Here is an 18,043-nt window from a genome sequence, read left to right on the forward strand (position 1 = left end):
TATAATACATAAAAGATGGTTAATAACAATGTAAGAGTTTTTTTATGATACAATAAATTACAATAAGTAAAATATATTTATATTTCATTATTTTGTAAAGAAAATTGGAGGATTTACAGCCTATAATTCTTATTATATACATAAATTATTATATTTACTTAATAATAACATTTGGTAGAAATATTAAGTTTTTTTATGATACAATAAATTACAATAAGTAAAATATATTTATATTTCATTATTTTGTAAAGAAAATTGGAGGATTTACAGCCTATAATTCTTATTATATACATAAATTATTATATTTACTTAATAATAATATTTGGCAGAAATATTAATCAGAAAATATTTTTATTTATAAGATAAATGAATGATAGTGATATTTTTGAAATGATTTAAATATCATGATGTGATGTAAAACTATCCGAGCACATTTATAGTAGGGCTGTCGCTCGCTTTCTGGCAGCCTCCCTTCTCTTCCTCTCCAAGAAGAAGTCGGCGGGTTACAAGAGCGCTTTTGGATTGAGGCGCAGACGAAGCGGCGCCCTTCCTTTGAGGTTCGTAAATGCTTCTCTGTTATGTAATGAGCAGGATTTCGCATTCTTCTTGCTTGTTTAGGTGTCTGAGTTAGCTCTTGGAGGGGTTTTGATGGCGGCATTGCTGATTCTACAGCGGTTTTTCTTATGGAATTGGATGGGGAGATAGTTGGGAGGAAGTGGAGGCATCGCAGGGTTTTATTTCAACATTAATGGATGGGAAGGAAGATCTGGCCATGCTTTCACCTTGAGTTTTGTGTTTGCGGGTTATTTTTTTCTATTCTCTGTTTTTCGGTTGACATTTATCTGCTTCTTGGATTCTGCGGTTTTTTATTTCAGGCATTTTGGATTATGATGGACGTAGTCTCACCATACAATCAAGGGACCTCTGCCCCTTAGGGTCATGGCAATGATGTCGATGTTGCCCAATGAATGCACAAAAAAATCCTTTAATATTGGGAAAAAGGAGTTAAAATTTTTAATTTATAACGCTAGCCTCACTGGCATTGATCATGTCAATAGGCTTGTTCGTTATGCTGACCATGCTTCTTGTAGGGGCCTGTTACGTGCAGGGAAGATTCTGTTACCTGCAGGGAGGATTCGGCCCTCCTTGTTGGGTCCACAAAAACTATAATGCATTATGTAAGGAGAAATCTAGGGAGAGATAATTAGGAAGATTTTTATGATAATTGGGAGGAAATTATTAGTGAAAGAGTTTGAAATTGAGAGAGAATTAATTAAGGAAAGGAGGTTGATTTGGGAGGGAAGTAGGGAGCTTATTTAAGACTAACTATGTATTATTTTCAGGGTATACAAATTGTTTTTCTACTGTAGTTTCTTTCTTGTGAGTTTCCTAGTGGTGTCTAGGGTTTGTGGGAGAGTCGATCTACCTCTCGAATAGCAGATCACTTGTATCTTTATTTCTTGTTGAAGAAATAATAAAAAATCAGTCCCTATCTTCAAGTTCATACATTTTTCTACTTGTTCTCTTGCTCTTTTTACTTCCAAGACGCATCAAATTGGTATTAGAGTGAGGTTTTTTTGGAGATAATGGCAACAAAGTAGGTGGATGCTTTGAAAGACGAGGTGGAGCAATTCAAATCTGGCGTGGAGGAGAAGTTCTCAACCATGTAAGGAAGGTTTTTATCCATGGACAACCATATGAAAAATTGATTTGGAGGGGTAAATGAGATGTTAAGGAAGCTCTTGGAGATGCAAACAAAACTTCACCGGGGTGTTTCAACTGCTAGCCCTAATTTAGAATCAATCGGGATTCCCTTGACCGCAACTAAGGGGAGAGCGTTCATAGAAAAAAGCTTCTTTCATCAAGAACGACCTCTTTGGGCTCTGATAAAAGACGAATCAGGAGTTCCGGATAGAGGGGCAACAAGAAGGGAGTTTTATGGCAGGGGTGGTGAAGTGATCAACTACTTTGGAAGGCCACTTGGGCAAGGGGAATGGATAACCAGGGAAGGAGGTGGACGAACCAAGCCATGAGAATCGGATCATAGGAGGCTTATAGAAGAAAGTTGGGATTCCCACCCTCGTTACATGGGGGGAACCAGTGGCAGAAGAAGAAGTTGGGGTGGGGAAGTGAAGGTGATGAAGCTGAAGATTCCAATGTTTGAAGGAGAGGATGCCCATGGGTGGGTATACCGAGTGGAAAGATATTTTGCGGTGAATGGGTTGAGAGAGGAGGAGAACCTTACAGTTGCAAGGTTATGTCTAGAGGGGAAAGCACTCGTTTGGTTCCAGTGGAGAGATGCCATATATCCGATCTGTTCATGGGAAGATTTTATGGATTGCTTGTTGGAACATTTCCGAGCCATCCATGAAGGAGACCTACAAAAGCAATTCCTTGCATTAACTCAGGAGGGGACTGTCATGGAGTACATGGAGAGATTTGTGTTGTTGTCAGAAAGGTTGAGCGGAATTTCAGAGGCGATTTTAGAGAAAATTCCATGAAGAGCCTCAAGCCCAACATACGAGTTGACATTCGATTGCTAAGGATGAGGTGGTTGAAGGAGACAATGGGGCTAGCACATATAATAGAGGATTGGAGGCAGATGGAGAGAAGTAGTAAGAGTGGGGTTGCAGGAGGCTCTTATAGAAGTACCTCAACTTCATTGGCACCGAGACAGTATCATTTCAGCTAGAGGCACCAAGGGAGAAGAGAGAGAGAGTGTGTGTGTGGGGAGGGGGGGGGGGTCACCTTGGGGCCGGGTGGGTGGCACCTTGGGGCCAATTTCAAGTGTATCATAAAGGCGGAGGTCTATGCTTTCGTTGTGATGAGAAGTATGCACCAAGCCATCAGTGCGAGAACTACACACTCCAGGTCCTTTTGGTTTGTGAGGAGGAATAGACTGACAGTGAGGACCTGGTGGTGGAAGCAGAAGAAGGAAGTGAGCACCTATACCTTGATGTGGCGGAGGTGTCTCTAAATTATGTGGTGGAATTTACTCCAAATCACACCATGAAGGTGATGGGACATATCGGGGAGCTGCCAGTGGTGGTCTTGGTGGATAGCAGGGCTAGCAGGGCTACTCATAACTTCATCTCCAACCGGGTCGTGGACCAGTTAGGATTGAAGTTAGTGGATACAGGGGGCTTTGGAGTCATGATGGGAACGAGTAAGGTAAAGAGTAGGGGCATTTTGTTACGAGTGGACTGATCCCCATTGGACCGGTCCGATGCTATGCCAGGCGGAAACAGGGAAAGGGGCGAAACCCCCATGTGGACCCCACGCTTGCTTAAATTGAACTTGGGAGGGAGATTTTTGAATGAGGGGCTGTTTTAGGAAGTTCATTATTGTCCTTTATGATTAATTTGTATAATTAGGAGATGGGGGGGGGGAATTGGTTCCTCATCTTGAATTTGAGTTTTCTCTTTGAGATCTAGGGTTTGTTTTGGGCTCTCGGCGTTGCCGGAGATAGTGGAGAGTTTTTCCTTCCTCTCGAATTGAAGGAAAATTGTATCTTGCTTGTTGTTTGCATCTACTAGTGGAATACAAGTGTTTACAATTGTTTTCCTACGTTTCTCTCAGATTTTCCATTGTTTGGGCTGTTTTCGTGCTGTGGACAGCAGTTTTCTTTGTTTGATACTTGATTTGGGTTAGGTTTGCTTGTGAATACTAGCATTTCCTATCAGATTTATAGGAGGTTGGTGTTGGCACTTCAGTGCATAGAGATAGTGGAAGATTTTCTTCCCTTGGATTTGGGGAGCACTAATGTGATCTTAGAGATGAAGTGGTTACAGAAGATCAAGGAGACCAAGGTGGACTGGAAGTCCTTAATCATGGAGATTCAGGTGGAAGAGAAGAAGGTGATGTTAGTTCATGCAGACTATGGCTTCACTTAAAATCATGGTCAAGGCGATACATGAAGCAGGGCTGGGATACTTGGTAGAGCTGTAGAGTTTGGAAGGGATTCGAGATGCAGAGGCAGATAAAGTTCTGGAGTGTTTACATCAACTTTTGCAGCAATTTTATGGGGTTTTTTAATAGCTTAGCAGATTACCACCACCCTGGGAGCACGAGCACGCTATTACCTTGAGGGAGGGAGCTTCCTCTATCAATGCATGATCGTACCAGTACCCATAGATTCAGAAGGATAAGATAGAGGGACTCATCAAGGAGATGCTGGAGGCAGGGATTATCAGGCCCAGTGTGAACCCCTTTTTCAGTCCAGTTTTACTAGTGAAAAAGAAGGATGATAGCTGGAAATTTTACGTGGATTATAGGGCCCTGAACAAGGAAATGGCGCTGGACAGATTTCCTATCCCTGTAATCGATGGACTCTTGGATGAGCTGTTTGGAGCGGTCATTTTCTCAAAGATTGACCTGAAGTCAGAGTACCACCAGATCAGAATGAAGCTTGGGGATGTACACAAGACAACTTTCTGGACTCATTAGGGTCACTACGAGTTTTTGGTGCTACCTTTCGACCTTATCAACGCCTCAAGCACTTTTTAGCCCCTAATGAGCTGGATTTTCCAAACCTAACTTAAAAAGTTCGTCTTGATATTTTTTTTTATGACATCTTGATTTACAGTTGTATTGAGGCAGAACATGTGGGTCACCTGAGGATTGTACTAGAGACTTTGATGGAGCACCAACTATATGCTAACATGAAGAAATGTTCTTTTGCATAACCACAAGTGGAGTACCTAGGGCATGTCGTGAGCAGAGCAGGGGTAGTAGCAGACTAGTTCAAGATTGAGGCTATGTTGGACTGGCCTTTACCTAAGAACCTGAAGACATTGAGAGGGTTCTTAGGCCTCATCGGATGCTATCGGATGATTGTGCGAGAGTATGGCACGATAGCATGGCCACTTATAGAGCAGCTGAAGAAGGACAATTTCAATTGGGGGGAAGCATCGACAAAGGTCTTCGAGCAGTTGAAGAAGGCCATGACTAGCATGCCAGTGTTAGCACTTCCAAACTTCAGCAGACCATTTGTGGTGGAGACAAATGCATCAGGATACAGATTATGGACGGTGCTCATGTAGGATCATAGGCCTATTGCTTATTTCAATCAGGTGCACGGAAGATTCTGTTACGTGGTATGAGGATTCGACCCCCCTTGTGGGGTCCAAGAAAAATATAATGCACTATGTAAGAAGGAGACATATAGGGAGAGATAATTAGAAAGGTTTTTATGATAATTTAGAGGGAATTATTTAGGGAAATAGTTCAAAATTGAGAGGGAATTAATTAATGAAAGGTGACTGATTTGGGAGGGAAGTAGGGGAGCCTATTTAGGGCTAACTATGTATTATTTTCCAGGTGTGCAAATTATTTTTAACTGTAGTTTCTTTCTTGTGAGTTTCCTAGTGGCGTCTATGGTTTGTGGGAGAGCCGATCTACCTCTCGAATGTTAGATCACTCGTATGATGTATCTTTTTTTTTGTTGAAGAAATAATAAAAAATCAGTCCCTATCTTCATGCCAGTTCCTATAGTTTTTTGCTTGTTCTCTTGCTGTTTTTACTTCCAAGATGCATCAAGTCTATTGTTGATTGTTTGACATATGAGGTGAGAGGACCCCATTGCACGCTTAGGTTATATTGTGTGAGGTAGGGGATGACCAATCATTAGTCCAATTCAAGGTGGGCTCAGTTCAGTTCAGTCCGCTTGCTATTGGTCTAGATGCCTTATGTTTCTTAGCAATTTTAGGAGTTGTGCATGCGTTGTGGTCTGTATCATTCTAACTGGATTTTTGAGAACCCAATGCAGGTGTAAGAGATTTCGGTTCTTGGTGCCCTCAAAATGAATTTCTGCAATGTATTAGATCCAAAAGCATAAGGCGTTTGGTTGATTTGTGCTGGGGAATGTTGAATAACTCGAAGCAATTATTCTTTTGTTGTTGGATTGTAGCTCTTGCAAGATTCAGTTTTGATGTCCTGTTTGTCATTTGCTTCAAACTTTGGTTATTTTCAATTAGCAAACACGACTCTTCATCATCTTTTCTCTTTAAAAAATAAAATAAAAAAAGCGTAGTTTATAGTAAAAATAGTTGTTAAATTGTTAAACCGCATCTATATATTTATTTCTTCTCTCTATCCATCTTTTATTCATTCATAGAATAGTAATTCCTTTGATCTGGCAATTGGTCAAGGTCTTGATGCTGTTAACTGGTCGTCATGAAATGATATAGTTTTTTTCTGAACGAACATCTAAGTTGGTTCAGGGTTAACAACACTTCATGTATTGGGTGCGTGTTTTTATTTTCCATATAAACTCTCCCCATATCTCCTTTTGGCAGGAAGTTTTGTTCTACACTAAACATGCATGCATGCCAGTCTAGGTTCTTCATGGACATTGCTTATATATTTGAAAGTCTTTTTCTTTTTATCCAAAAAATTATGCTGGTCGACTTACAGAATTAGTGCTCTTATAATTGTTTGCATATTTGAACTTTTTTATTTGCTTTATTTAGTTCGGTACTTCAGTGCACGTCACAGTTGCATGCATGTTGTAACTTCTTTTTTCTTCGCTTTATGTAGTCTAGCGCATACCCTGACGATGGTGGCAAATGAGTTTACTGTGGACTTGAGAAAAGCTCTTGTTTTCCAGGTAGTCCATTATGTAGACTTCTTCCTATTTCTATCTCATTATCTTCTACCACAAAAATCTCATCTAAACTAGAATTAACATCTCGTATGGAACTTAACAAAAATGAAAGGATTCGGAGAATTGATTGAATAATTAGCTAAGTTTGAGTTTGTTAAAAATTAGAATGTGAGATATATGTATAGCAAAACAAATAGGGATAAATTATGTAATAATTATATCAAAAGAATGATTAGACTCACATTTATTGAGGATAAATAATTAGAAATAAACTTAAATGATTTGGATATAGACAATGAAGGGTATAAGATGCACCTTAGACTTACAGATAAGATTAGTAACAAAAGAATTGGTAGGAGTAGTAGACCTAAGGTCATATTAATAGAAGTTGTTTGAAATAATTTATGATAATAAATTTAGCTCCACAGGTAACACTTAACAAGCAATAACAACAACATTAAGCTTTTATCCTCCTACGTGGGGTCTCGGCTACATCATTTTGTCCTGTGAAGAGTCAAATTCTTATTTAAATCTAATAAAAAAAATATCATTTTTAATATTTTCTAACCCTCAACAAAAATGGATGGAAAATGACGAATCATAAAACTGACCCTATTTAGTTGGGATTTGGATAATATTGATGATGAGAAGTTTTCACTGAGAGATGGCAGCAAAATTTAACAAATCTGATCCGTGCATTAACAGCTTCCCTTTGGCCCCATTTAAAACTCTTCAGTCACTGTTATATGTTATCATTACCATTCTTTCGTTTGATTTTAATAATAAAGTTTTCTATATTTTACACATGATCTTATCACTAAAGCACAAGCATCTGCTTTGTCATATCTTGCCATGTTATACTTTATGACGTTGAAGACATCCATTATTATTTAGGTTGGCCATCTGGGGAAAGCTTACCAAGAATGGGTTCACCAGCCCATTGTTAGCAAAGAAGGCCCACGGTTTTTTGAAAACAACATCTTGGAGGTAACCGTTGTGCCTCTGGTTGTTAGCAATGTTCTGTCTTGACAGTGATTTTAACTGGCTTGCATTACAATTAACAGTTTTTGACACGTACTGTGTGGTGGGCGGTACCAACCATTTGGCTTCCAGTTGTATGCTGGTTCGTGGTGATGTCCCTCCGCATGGGTCAATCACTACTTGAAGTTTCTCTGCTGATTTTGGCTGGAATATTTACATGGACATTAATTGAATACTGTTTGCACCGATTTCTCTTCCACATTAAGACAGAAAGTTACTGGTTAGTTGCCATTATTTGGCTGCTTTAGTGTCACAAACTTAGGTTTCTTTTGGGACTGTTTTCTTACTGTTTTATAAAGCAGCTTTCTAGTACAAAAACTTTTGTACTAGAAAGCTGCTTTATGAAGTAGTAAGAAAGTCGTCCCAAATAAAACCTTAAAGTAACCTTTATCAGCCAAAATCCAAATAACAGATTTATCATCAACATAAATTTGCAGGGCAAACACAGCACATTATCTTCTTCATGGATGCCATCATAAACACCCCATGGATGGTCTCCGTCTAGTTTTTCCCCCAGCTGCAGCAGCTGTTCTTTGCTTTCCAGTAAGTCTGTTCTAGTTTCTTCTGTCATTTCAATATCTGACGAGTTTATGTGTGCATTATAAGCATTCATATTGAGAAAATTGCGGTTCTGTGCGGATAGAGAAATGATTGATTGTGTTGGCCTCCAGATGACTTGAGGGCTACAGAGTTTTACTGCTGCATGGTTGGGGCCTTACGCAAAGTTTTCAAGCTGGGGCTTGGGCGAAAGATATTTGAAAATTGTTACACAACCCATTGTAAGTAAAATAATTAGAGAAGGAGAAATCAATGAAATTGTTGGTTCATTGAGTCTAAAGGAAGCACTCTGGCTGTCTTGGAGTTTTTTTCTATCAGGAGATGGAGACACCGGAGCTGTGGTTATTAGAGGAGAAAAGGTGGGAATAAGAGGAAGTTGTGCTGGAGAAAACTCTAGTAATAAGGATTATGGTTAGAGAGAGATTGAGAGTAGAGAATACCGCTGGTATAAGAGAGAGAGAGAGAGAGAGAGAGAGAGAGAGAGAGAGAGAGAGAGAGAGAGAGGAGAGAGAGAGAGAGTAAAGAGGGAATCTTGGATTTTTTTTTAACTTTAATTCATGATTCCATAATTTAGTTGACAACCCTTAAACCTTTATTTATAGAAATAGGATTACTAGATATATTTGAATTAATTTGTTTCAATCAAATTCAAATCTAGATAACTCTACTGATTGTTTCATCTAATTGAAATAAATATAATCTTAACAATTAAAAAAATGAAACCGAAAGAATTCTAACATAAGCAAAATTACTATAATCATTTGAAGATAAATTTTTTTGTGTTGCATCAATTCTTTTGGGGCCAAATAACTCTTCTCCTTAAAAGTTATGTAGAAGCCATTTCTTGTAATATCTATTTCCCTGGTGGAGCTGGTGGAACTAGTTGATGAAGATCTCTTGTACTAAATAAGTAGATCTTAGAGGCTTTGGATTATGTTGCTATCTTTTTGTTTGTCGTAGTGCAGAACCAAGAAGTTGGAAGTTGAGTGAATTAATTGTGTGAAACTTTTTTCAAATTCAGAACAAGTCACGTGCATTTTTTATTAATATAAATGCACAAGCAGAGTCAATCATCAGTTTAGTGTGATGATAGGCAACTTATGGCAGGGTATGCTAGACGCAAATAGGGAGCTATGCAAAGACAATAGTGCTAATGATGAAAATGTACATATAAAAAACATCTGCTAGACAAAAAATAAAGATTAAAACATAAATAGTTTGTTGTTTTAGAATGATAATATTGAACGAGGAATGTATATACTAATTGCATACATACGCCAAATTAGGAATGATTTTGCAATATTATCAGCCTCAACAATTGTTTTAAAGCTGATCCGATCTAATATGGTGAAAACAACGAGTGACAAATACAATGTTGCACAAAATATCTTTAAAATGCCTAAACCAAAATTGAATTCTTCACTGCTTATTTTTGAAAATAGATCACTCCGGCACATCTTAAGTATCAGGAACAGCTTGGACGAACACGCATGTTATATAATTTGCCGCACAATAATAAAAAAAAAAACTAGTGCTAGGCGATGATACATAATTGTAACGAGAAATTGTGCTAGTTAATTTAAATATATCTTTTTATAAATTTTGTTCAAAAAAAAAATAAAAAAATGCTTTGTCAATCCAAGCATTACTTGTAGCTTGTCCTCTCACATACCTCTCCCATTCTTCACAATTTCGTGTATCCATGCTTTGTCCTTGCCCTCTCAAATTGAGCGACACTCATTCTCTCTTTCCTTAATTCCTGTCCCAACCAAATTCTCAAAACCATTTACGGCAAAGAAGTGAGGAAGTTGCGTGCTGGAGCTTGTGGGTGATAGCATCGATGGGACCTACGATGTGTGGAAGCGAGGAAGTAATGCATGGGAGCTCGCAGGAAGGTATCGTTCAGACCACTGGCAAGAGAAGGAGAAGAGAAGCTTGTGAGGTGTGTGGATTTAAGAAAAATTCTATTGCCAAGGAGCTGTCGACCACCTCCCTCTCCCCTTCTTATTCCCTCTTCTCTTCTTCTCTCCTTCACCACTCTCCCACTTTCTTTCTATATCTCTCTAACTTCTCACTTTTTTTTTTCTCTTTCTCCCTCACCTTCTCACTCTTTACCTCTTTCTCACTTTGATTCTATCTCTCTCTCCCTCTCTCTCTTTTTCTTTCTCAATTCTTCTATCTGTTTTAATCTAATTGTTGTATCATGTACGTGAATATGTGGCATTAACTTCAAAGTATTATACAATTTCAGATCGATGATCACATCAAATCCATATTAAATGAGATCTATCTATGAAACTTTAAAATATGTTTTTATTTGTTTTTTTTAAGTAAAAAGATTAGCTTTGCAAACCTAACGTGTTTACATGAAATGCCTAAAAAATTAAGCAAAGGAATGACACCCTTAGGGTGTGCATGGGACTTTTTTTTTTTTAATAAAGAACATATTTGTTTGGTGCGTTCTTCAATTCTTTTATTTTTTATTTTAAATATAAATCAAATTGTTTTTAAAACCAGTCAAAACAATATTTTTAAAAACAACTATCACAATGTCATCATGTCAGCTATTGCCAACACTGCAATTGACCATTATTCTTGTCATAACCTCGTCAACTACAATCCCGCTGACCACAATTATTGTTACATTGTAGACCATCACCATCACTTCATTAATCAATTAATTTGATATTCGGTGAAAATAAAAGTAACATATTTTTAATATACTAAAAGATGTTTTATTTTATGTTAAAACATAAATAAATAAATAAAAAATGATACAAATGGCCCCTTAAATATTTCTCCATTTCAATTCCAATGCTTGTGCTATGCTAATGTTGATGTTTGTAATTTAGCAACTTGTGAACTTACTTTCTCCCTGTCTGATTCAGCATGAGATTAAGCACTATTTATTCATCTCTTGTCAATATAAGGCTAAACCTATCTTTACTTGATCAAATGAATATGTTGGTCTCAAAGGAAACTAAATTACTTGATCCCAAACGCTTTAGCATGCCAACTGTTAATTTTAGCAAATAGCCTGCAAGTCAATGAGAACAATACCATTCAAAAACATATGAGAAAACCTAGGGCATTACCCGACATTTTTTAGCTCTTGATATATCACATATTAGTTAGAGCTGTAAGTCAAAATACACGATGCATTTGTTAACATTTAAAACGAGCTTAATACAACAAATCAGGCATCATATATCTTTTGTAAAACTTTGTAAATGATCCTAGTCCTGTGGTTGTTGCAAAAATACTAATATGAAATCAAGTTTTGCATTTCGTGAGGGAACAAGCAACAAATTTTGAGCATTTGATCATCTTACATATATCAAGAAGAATATTTGAATTCGTTGATTAACTTGTTGAATGATCATCATCAAGTTCATTTGCAAAATTGGTGGATATGACAAAAATGCTTATACTCTAGAAATTAATACAAGTTTTTGAACTTTTGGAGTTTGAAAAATAGATATGTAATTGATTTATCATCATGATATGATGCCTTTATGAATAACCATATGAATAACCATTATAATATCTATATTGATGACATTCATATTATTCATGAGCTCATTATAATAATGCTCATTACAACTATCATTTAAATGATTACATCAAGAATCAACTTTAAGCTGGTATCTTTTTGTTTTTGTCATGGATGTTCTTCCTATACATTTGTAAGTGGACGTACTTTGGTGTATGATTTTTGCTGATGATATTCTTCTTGTTGATAATATTAAAGAGGAAGTAGAAGAAAAACTCAAATTATGGAGGTCAATCTTAGAATTTAAAGGTTTTCATATGAAGAGAATTCAAGTTGGATGGTTGAAGTGGAGGAATGCATCAGACCTATTGTGTGATAGAAAAATGCCCCTCAAATTTAATGTAAAAATCTATAAAATGGTGGTGAGACCTGTAATTCTTTATGGTGCAGAATGTTATCCATTAAAAGAGAAGCATAAAATTAAATGTTGCAGAGATTAAGATGCTGAAGTGGATGAGTGACTTTACACTTAGAGACAAAATGCGAAATTAGTATATTCATGAAAAGGTTGGAGTGCCTCATGTGGCAGAAAATATTAGAGTCGCCTTAGATGGTTTGGTCATATAAAGTGTCGACCTTCTGATGACCCAGTTAGGAGGGTAGATGTATTAGATTCGAATTATGTGAAGAAAGGTAGAGGTAGACATAAAGAGACTTGATTAAAATGTATTATAAATGACTTTATATATATATATATATATATATATATATAATAAATGACTTATATATATATATATATATAATTTTTTAATTTTTAATTTTTATTTTATTATATTTAAATGAGAATTTGATTCTTAATAGGGCACAATGGAGAAAATGAATTCATGTAGCTGACCAATTTTGATGTTGATATTGACAGATATCATATAAATATGAATTAGTAGTATCATCATAAGATTCATATGCATGATGATTTATTGATTCCTTAACTACTTTATCTAGTGTTCTTGGTCATATTTTTAACCAAACATCAGAGCAAAACTTGCGTTAGTACAATTTAATATAATAAATAATGTGTGAAACTTTTAATTAGGCATCATATAACTCATTAAAACTTAATCTATACCCCATGACGTGCACAAAAAGTTTATAAGCTTGTTAAAACACGATTAATCAATTCAGAACAATGATTCCAAAGTTATTTAGGAGAATTTTGTAACAACATGGGCAATTTTTTTTGTTTGTGATATATCTTCTTGGAATTCTTGTTTCATCGTGTATATATATATATATCAATTTTTCTTAGTTTTATAGATAGCCTGGTGGTGCGGAATGACTGATGTTTCGTGATGGATTTGTCTAGCAAATTTTTAATGCAATTATCATTAGAAATTTCAGCTCTACTACAAAATTGATGGAGAATAAAAAGTTGGAGGATAAAGCAATGAGATTCTTGATTCCTCAAGTGTGTCGAGGAGGAGGTTCTTGGGCTATCTTGCACTCGGCTGCAATCGGAAGGAGATGGAGGTATTGATATTGTGGTTATTAGAGTAGCAGAGATGTGTATGAGAGAAAGCTATATTTGGGGAATGAAAATGTCCCATGAGAAGGACTACAGGTTTTTAGATCGAAGGTTGAGAATACCTCCAAACAGAGAGAGGAGAGAGAAAAGAGAAAATGTTGGAATATTTTCTAACTTCAATTCATGTTTCCATAATCTAGATAGCAACCCTTTAGCCCCTACTTATAAAAATAACGGTACAACATAAGATCAAACTAAATTGAATTCAAATCTTAATTGCTCCTAAAAATTCTAATTAAACAAAACAAATAAACTTTAAAAATAATCTAACTTACCAGAATCATGGAGATCATTTTCTTGTGCTGCATTAGGTGATATAAAGAGAATTAGTAGGCATATTTGTTGCTCTCTTACACCTCTATTTCTCTTTCTATCAACACATGAATGTCTTCAACACCATCTCTATCACTCTTCCACCTCCCTTACGCTATTGAGATTTCATTTAGGATAACTTTCTTACTGCTTTTTAAAGCAATTTTTTTAAGTACAAAATTTAATTTTTTTCTACTAAAAAGCTGATTTAAGAAGCAGAAAGAAAGCCGTCCCAACAAAGTCTGATACTGATTGTGCAACATGCTTCTTCATGTAGTTCTTTGGTCTGGCCAAACTCTTAACAACCACCACGGCGGTACCCGCCGCCGCGGCACCCGCCTTCTTTGGGGGTGGCATGCTTGGCTATGTAATGTATGATTGCATTCATTACTACCTGCACCATGGCAATCCATCCAGTAACCGAGCAAAATATCTCAAGGTGAGAAATATGAGAATCTCAACCTGAATTTCTTTATCAGTATTCTGTCATGAAACAAACATTAAAGTTTATTGTTTTGTTCCAGCGTTATCATATGAACCATCACTTCAGAGTTCAAACACTGGGATTTGGAATCACTTCTTCACTGTGGGATGTCATATTTGGGACTTCGCCACCTGCATTGAAAGCTTCTCAGAAGAAGAATTGATTCTCTTTAGTTTGCCCTGAAAATTTGCTGTAATTAATTAAGGTTGGGATGCCTGTGAACTCCATGAATTGTATCTTTTGTAGCACTTGGCTGCCTCTGATGTTTTTTTAGAGTCTATTAACTCTCTCCTCCTCTTCTGTTTTTCATATTACTCTTGCAAATTGCTGCCCCACTGCTTGATATTCTGATGTCTTAGACAGATTTCTTTGGTTTGATATAATAAAAAGATTATTTATGGATCCAGATTTATTAAAGTGTATCAATACACAGAAGGTTGGATCAAATGGCTGCTAAGGTTTCGTTTAGGATAATTTTCTTACTATTTTTTAAAGCAGTTTTATAGGACAATCTTTTTTTTTTTGAAAGCATCAAAAAAAAAAATGTTCAGAGCGAAGCTAAGTTTATTGGTTCTATGATGACAACTTGATGCATTCTCTGGAAGAGAGAATGATAGTACTAAGCTGGTGAATCAATACTTTGTTGAAGGGAAAACTTATTATGTGAAGACTCCGAACTGTCCGAAGGAGAATCATAATGCGCTACGTAATCCGTTACACAGCAGTACAGAGCAAATGGGTGATGTGGCACGTTCTGATTTGCCTCCGGACGACGTCTGTATCCGCATAGAATAATTTCACGGTTGAAGGATCTAGTAATTAAACTTTATTAAAAAATGATGCATTGTTTAGTTCTTTCTTTCCATTTTATTTTATTTTTTTCTCATGCTTTTGACACAATCATTATTGTGTGCATGTGGGTTGGTGGCATGCTCTATCATGTGGTCATATGGCACTAATCTAAGTAGGCTTATCAATTCGATCAGTTCAGGGTCAACCCAAATCTGACCCATTTACTTGATGTTGAGTGGTTTGTTGGATCTGAATTTAATTCGATTTGGAAGCACCCGAATTCTTGTTCAACCATTATGTAAGCATAATTGGATTTGTTATTAAGATACTAATGATTTTGATAATACTGATTTTTTTTTGGGCTTAGCATAGTTATTTTGGTGTTATGAGGAAATCAACTCAAAAAATTCATAAACATATAATTGCAAAGAATTACAACATAACTCTTATGTACATATAAGATAAACAAGTCAAGCTAGATTTTAAAGAAAATTTAGCTCTGATTCTTAGCAGCTTTTTTCATTAATAAAAATTAATATAATAAAATTCTCACAACAGAAAAATTCACCTACAATAGCATTAAATGAGCACTAAAAGTATCAGAATTAACAATAGCTATTAACTAAAGTTCTTTGTAAATAGATATATGAGATGCATAGAAATAGGGTGGGTGGTAAAGTTAGGGGTGTAAACGAGTCGAGTTGAGTCGAGTATTTGCCTTATCAAGTCTTGCTCATTTAATCATTAATGAGCTCGAGCTTGAGTTCTTGCTCGGTAAAGCCCGGTATAACTCGGTATTGGGTATTCAAATGATGGTATTCTTCGTTATTGTTTGGTATTGCTCGGTATTTGCTCGATACAACTCGTTTTTTGACGGGAATTTTACCTCCGACCGGATGTTCCTCTACGTCCGGTCGGAGGACGTAATAATTGTTCCACTTACACCCCTAGGCAAAGTTCATATTAGCTCATCTCCATCATTTAGTGTATTTTAATCCAAAAAGATTATTCAAGAGATTTGATGCAACAATGATAATAGTCCAATTAGGTGTATTATGCGGATAAAAATTCAAATTTCTCTTATATTATAATGCTGAGGTTTTCTTATAAATATTAAAAATAATATTAAATTTGTGACAAAATTTAATGGTATTATTAGCATTATTAAAAAACAAATCTTATAATTAATTAGGTAAGATAAATTAAATTATCATTTTGATTTACAAGCTTTTGAAATCATTGTCCAATTATAAAAAAGTAATAATTATTATTATCACACAAAAAATGATATTGCAAATATTTTAGCTTTTAATGATTTATATAATATATTATATATTAAAGATTGTGAAAGATATATTTTTAAGTTAGTTAAATAAAGAGAAAGAAGTAGTTAGGATTTTTAGTGAGGATATTCAACAAAGATGGATGAGATATTTTGCTAAACTTTTTATGAAGATTGTGAGAATCATGACCTTAGCACTTTTATTGGCATATTAGTTATATGGGCTTTAAAGTACATGAAGTGTGGAAAACTATTAAATATGATGATTTTATTATATTTATTTCTAAATAAATTTAAATTTATAAAAAATATCTTATTTAAATTTTATTTAGAATGCTCTCATGTAAATTCTTTTTTTTTCATTTTATTTTTTATAATAATTTTTTTTTATAAGATAATTATTCTCGCCAAATTAAGGGTGTAAGTAAGCCGAGCCGCCTCATGAGCCGGCTCGAATTCGACTCGTTAATGTGTTCATGAGTCGAGTTTATTGAGCCACGAGTTCTAGCTCGAGCCTATAGTCGAGCTCATATATTATACAAATTCTAGCCCAACTAAGCTCCAGCCTTAAGCTTGTCGAGCTACTCGTTTCAATTAAAATATATTTAAAATGTATTTTTAAAATAATATAATAAACTATATATTAAATAATTTAAATTATTTCACAAGTCATATATACTTTTTTTATTATTTTAATAAGCCTATATATATATATATATATCCGTCTATATTTTTTTAATTTTTGAATGAATTAAAAATAAAAATAAATTCACGCATATTACACATATTCGAACTTTAAATGAAAAGCTTAGAATCTAAGAACACTTCATTAATAATCAAAGCTGCCAACCTAAATATAAAATGAGCTACGTCACCTTTGTTACCCTTAAAATTTATTTGATGGAATGAAATGGTACTTTTGGAGAGACGCAACCTGTTCACAGTTAACCTACCTATTAATTACTGGATTAAGTAAGAGGGGTTTGAGGTTTTAAGCTTGCAAACCCACGGAAAACCATGAAGGTCGGCCGATTCCGGCGCCGCCACGCCTGAGCAGATCGCATCCACGGCATAGAAGACGGCCCCCCGGCATCGCCCTAAATCCTTATGCACATGGAAGTCCAACTCGCATCAAAAGTCTCTGATATCTTTAATCTAGTTCTTACAAAACCCTAACTACTCGTGAATTTGTTCTGCCTTTCCTACGGTATAGGGACCATGGCGGAGAATGTACAACCTAGTTCCCCTAATCCTTGCTGCGCCCTGGTGAGATTGTTTTATCCGGCTTCAATGTTTCTCACTTCTACCTTTTTTTGGACCATTTTCTTTAACCTGACTGCAATATTCTTCGTGTGAGTTGGATTCAGTGGATAAAAAGGAGCCAGAAGCTGGAAAAGAGCAGGGATGCTCTCCGACAAAGCGTGAAGATCCTGGAGGGACAAATAGAGAAGCAAAGCGTCGAGATTGCTTCTCTTAAAAAAGGTTCGGAAATGTTACAAATTTATTTCTTGGAACGCTCCTTCCTTTATCAAGATGTGCTTTGTATAAACCCCATACTCAATTTTCAAGGTTAGGACGTTGCATATTCTAGAAAGTATTAAATGTAGGCTACACAATATAGAGCAAGACTTCGTTATTCGGCAGTTAGATGCTTTTTAATGAAATCCTGTTATGTTGCTCTGGTTAGGGTTTTCAAGTAACAACTATTGCTGCACTGTATCGTAAAACTAGTGAGATTTTGTTTTTTGAGCAAAATGTTAGCATAAATCAAGTTAAGAATTAAATCTGTTTTTTGGTTCAAATATTGCAGATTACCACTATCAAAGAATTAAGTGATATGGCTTTTAGAATTTTCTTGAGGTATCACTTCATGGAGGCATGGGGCTATTTAAGAT

At 35.7% G+C, this 18,043-nt stretch overlaps 2 protein-coding genes across 6 annotated transcripts in view; both read left to right on the forward strand.

Annotated features, from left to right (window-relative positions):
• The first annotated feature begins 432 nt into the window (after positions 1 to 432).
• On the forward strand, positions 433 to 14,474 carry LOC110092809 (dihydroceramide fatty acyl 2-hydroxylase FAH1). The gene is made up of 7 exons (XM_020817483.2): positions 433 to 557; positions 6,538 to 6,607; positions 7,499 to 7,591; positions 7,669 to 7,865; positions 8,083 to 8,188; positions 13,868 to 14,029; positions 14,115 to 14,474. Exons 2-7 carry the CDS (start codon positions 6,557 to 6,559, stop codon positions 14,235 to 14,237), a joined length of 732 nt encoding a protein of 243 aa, XP_020673142.1. The 5' UTR covers positions 433 to 557; positions 6,538 to 6,556; the 3' UTR covers positions 14,238 to 14,474.
• A 2,556-nt stretch (positions 14,475 to 17,030) lies between these two features.
• LOC110092794 overlaps positions 17,031 to 18,043 on the forward strand; it is a 33,497-nt gene continuing 32,484 nt past the window's right edge. For all 5 annotated transcript variants that reach the window (XR_003701073.1, XM_028695688.1, XM_028695687.1 and 2 more), the window contains exons 1-2: positions 17,031 to 17,414; positions 17,516 to 17,630. Coding sequence is in view for 4 of the 5 variants with exons in the window: in XM_028695688.1 (XP_028551521.1) it covers positions 17,367 to 17,414; positions 17,516 to 17,630 (163 nt within the window). In the remaining variant the exon portion in view is untranslated. The remainder of the gene's footprint in view (positions 17,415 to 17,515; positions 17,631 to 18,043) is intronic.

This window comes from Dendrobium catenatum, unplaced genomic scaffold, assembly GCF_001605985.2.
Source record: "Dendrobium catenatum unplaced genomic scaffold, ASM160598v2 fragScaff_scaffold_665, whole genome shotgun sequence".
NCBI lineage: Eukaryota > Viridiplantae > Streptophyta > Magnoliopsida > Asparagales > Orchidaceae > Dendrobium > Dendrobium catenatum.

Excerpts from the sequence above, each read along its gene's own strand:
- LOC110092809 (XM_020817483.2), top strand. The coding sequence starts at position 6,557 with ATGGTGGCAAATGAGTTTACTGTGGACTTGAGAAAAGCTCTTGTTTTC. Across the intron at positions 7,592-7,668 it reads TTGAAAACAACATCTTGGAG|TTTTTGACACGTACTGTGTG; the intron begins GTAACCGTTGTG and ends TACAATTAACAG. Across the intron at positions 14,030-14,114 it reads ACCGAGCAAAATATCTCAAG|CGTTATCATATGAACCATCA; the intron begins GTGAGAAATATG and ends GTTTTGTTCCAG.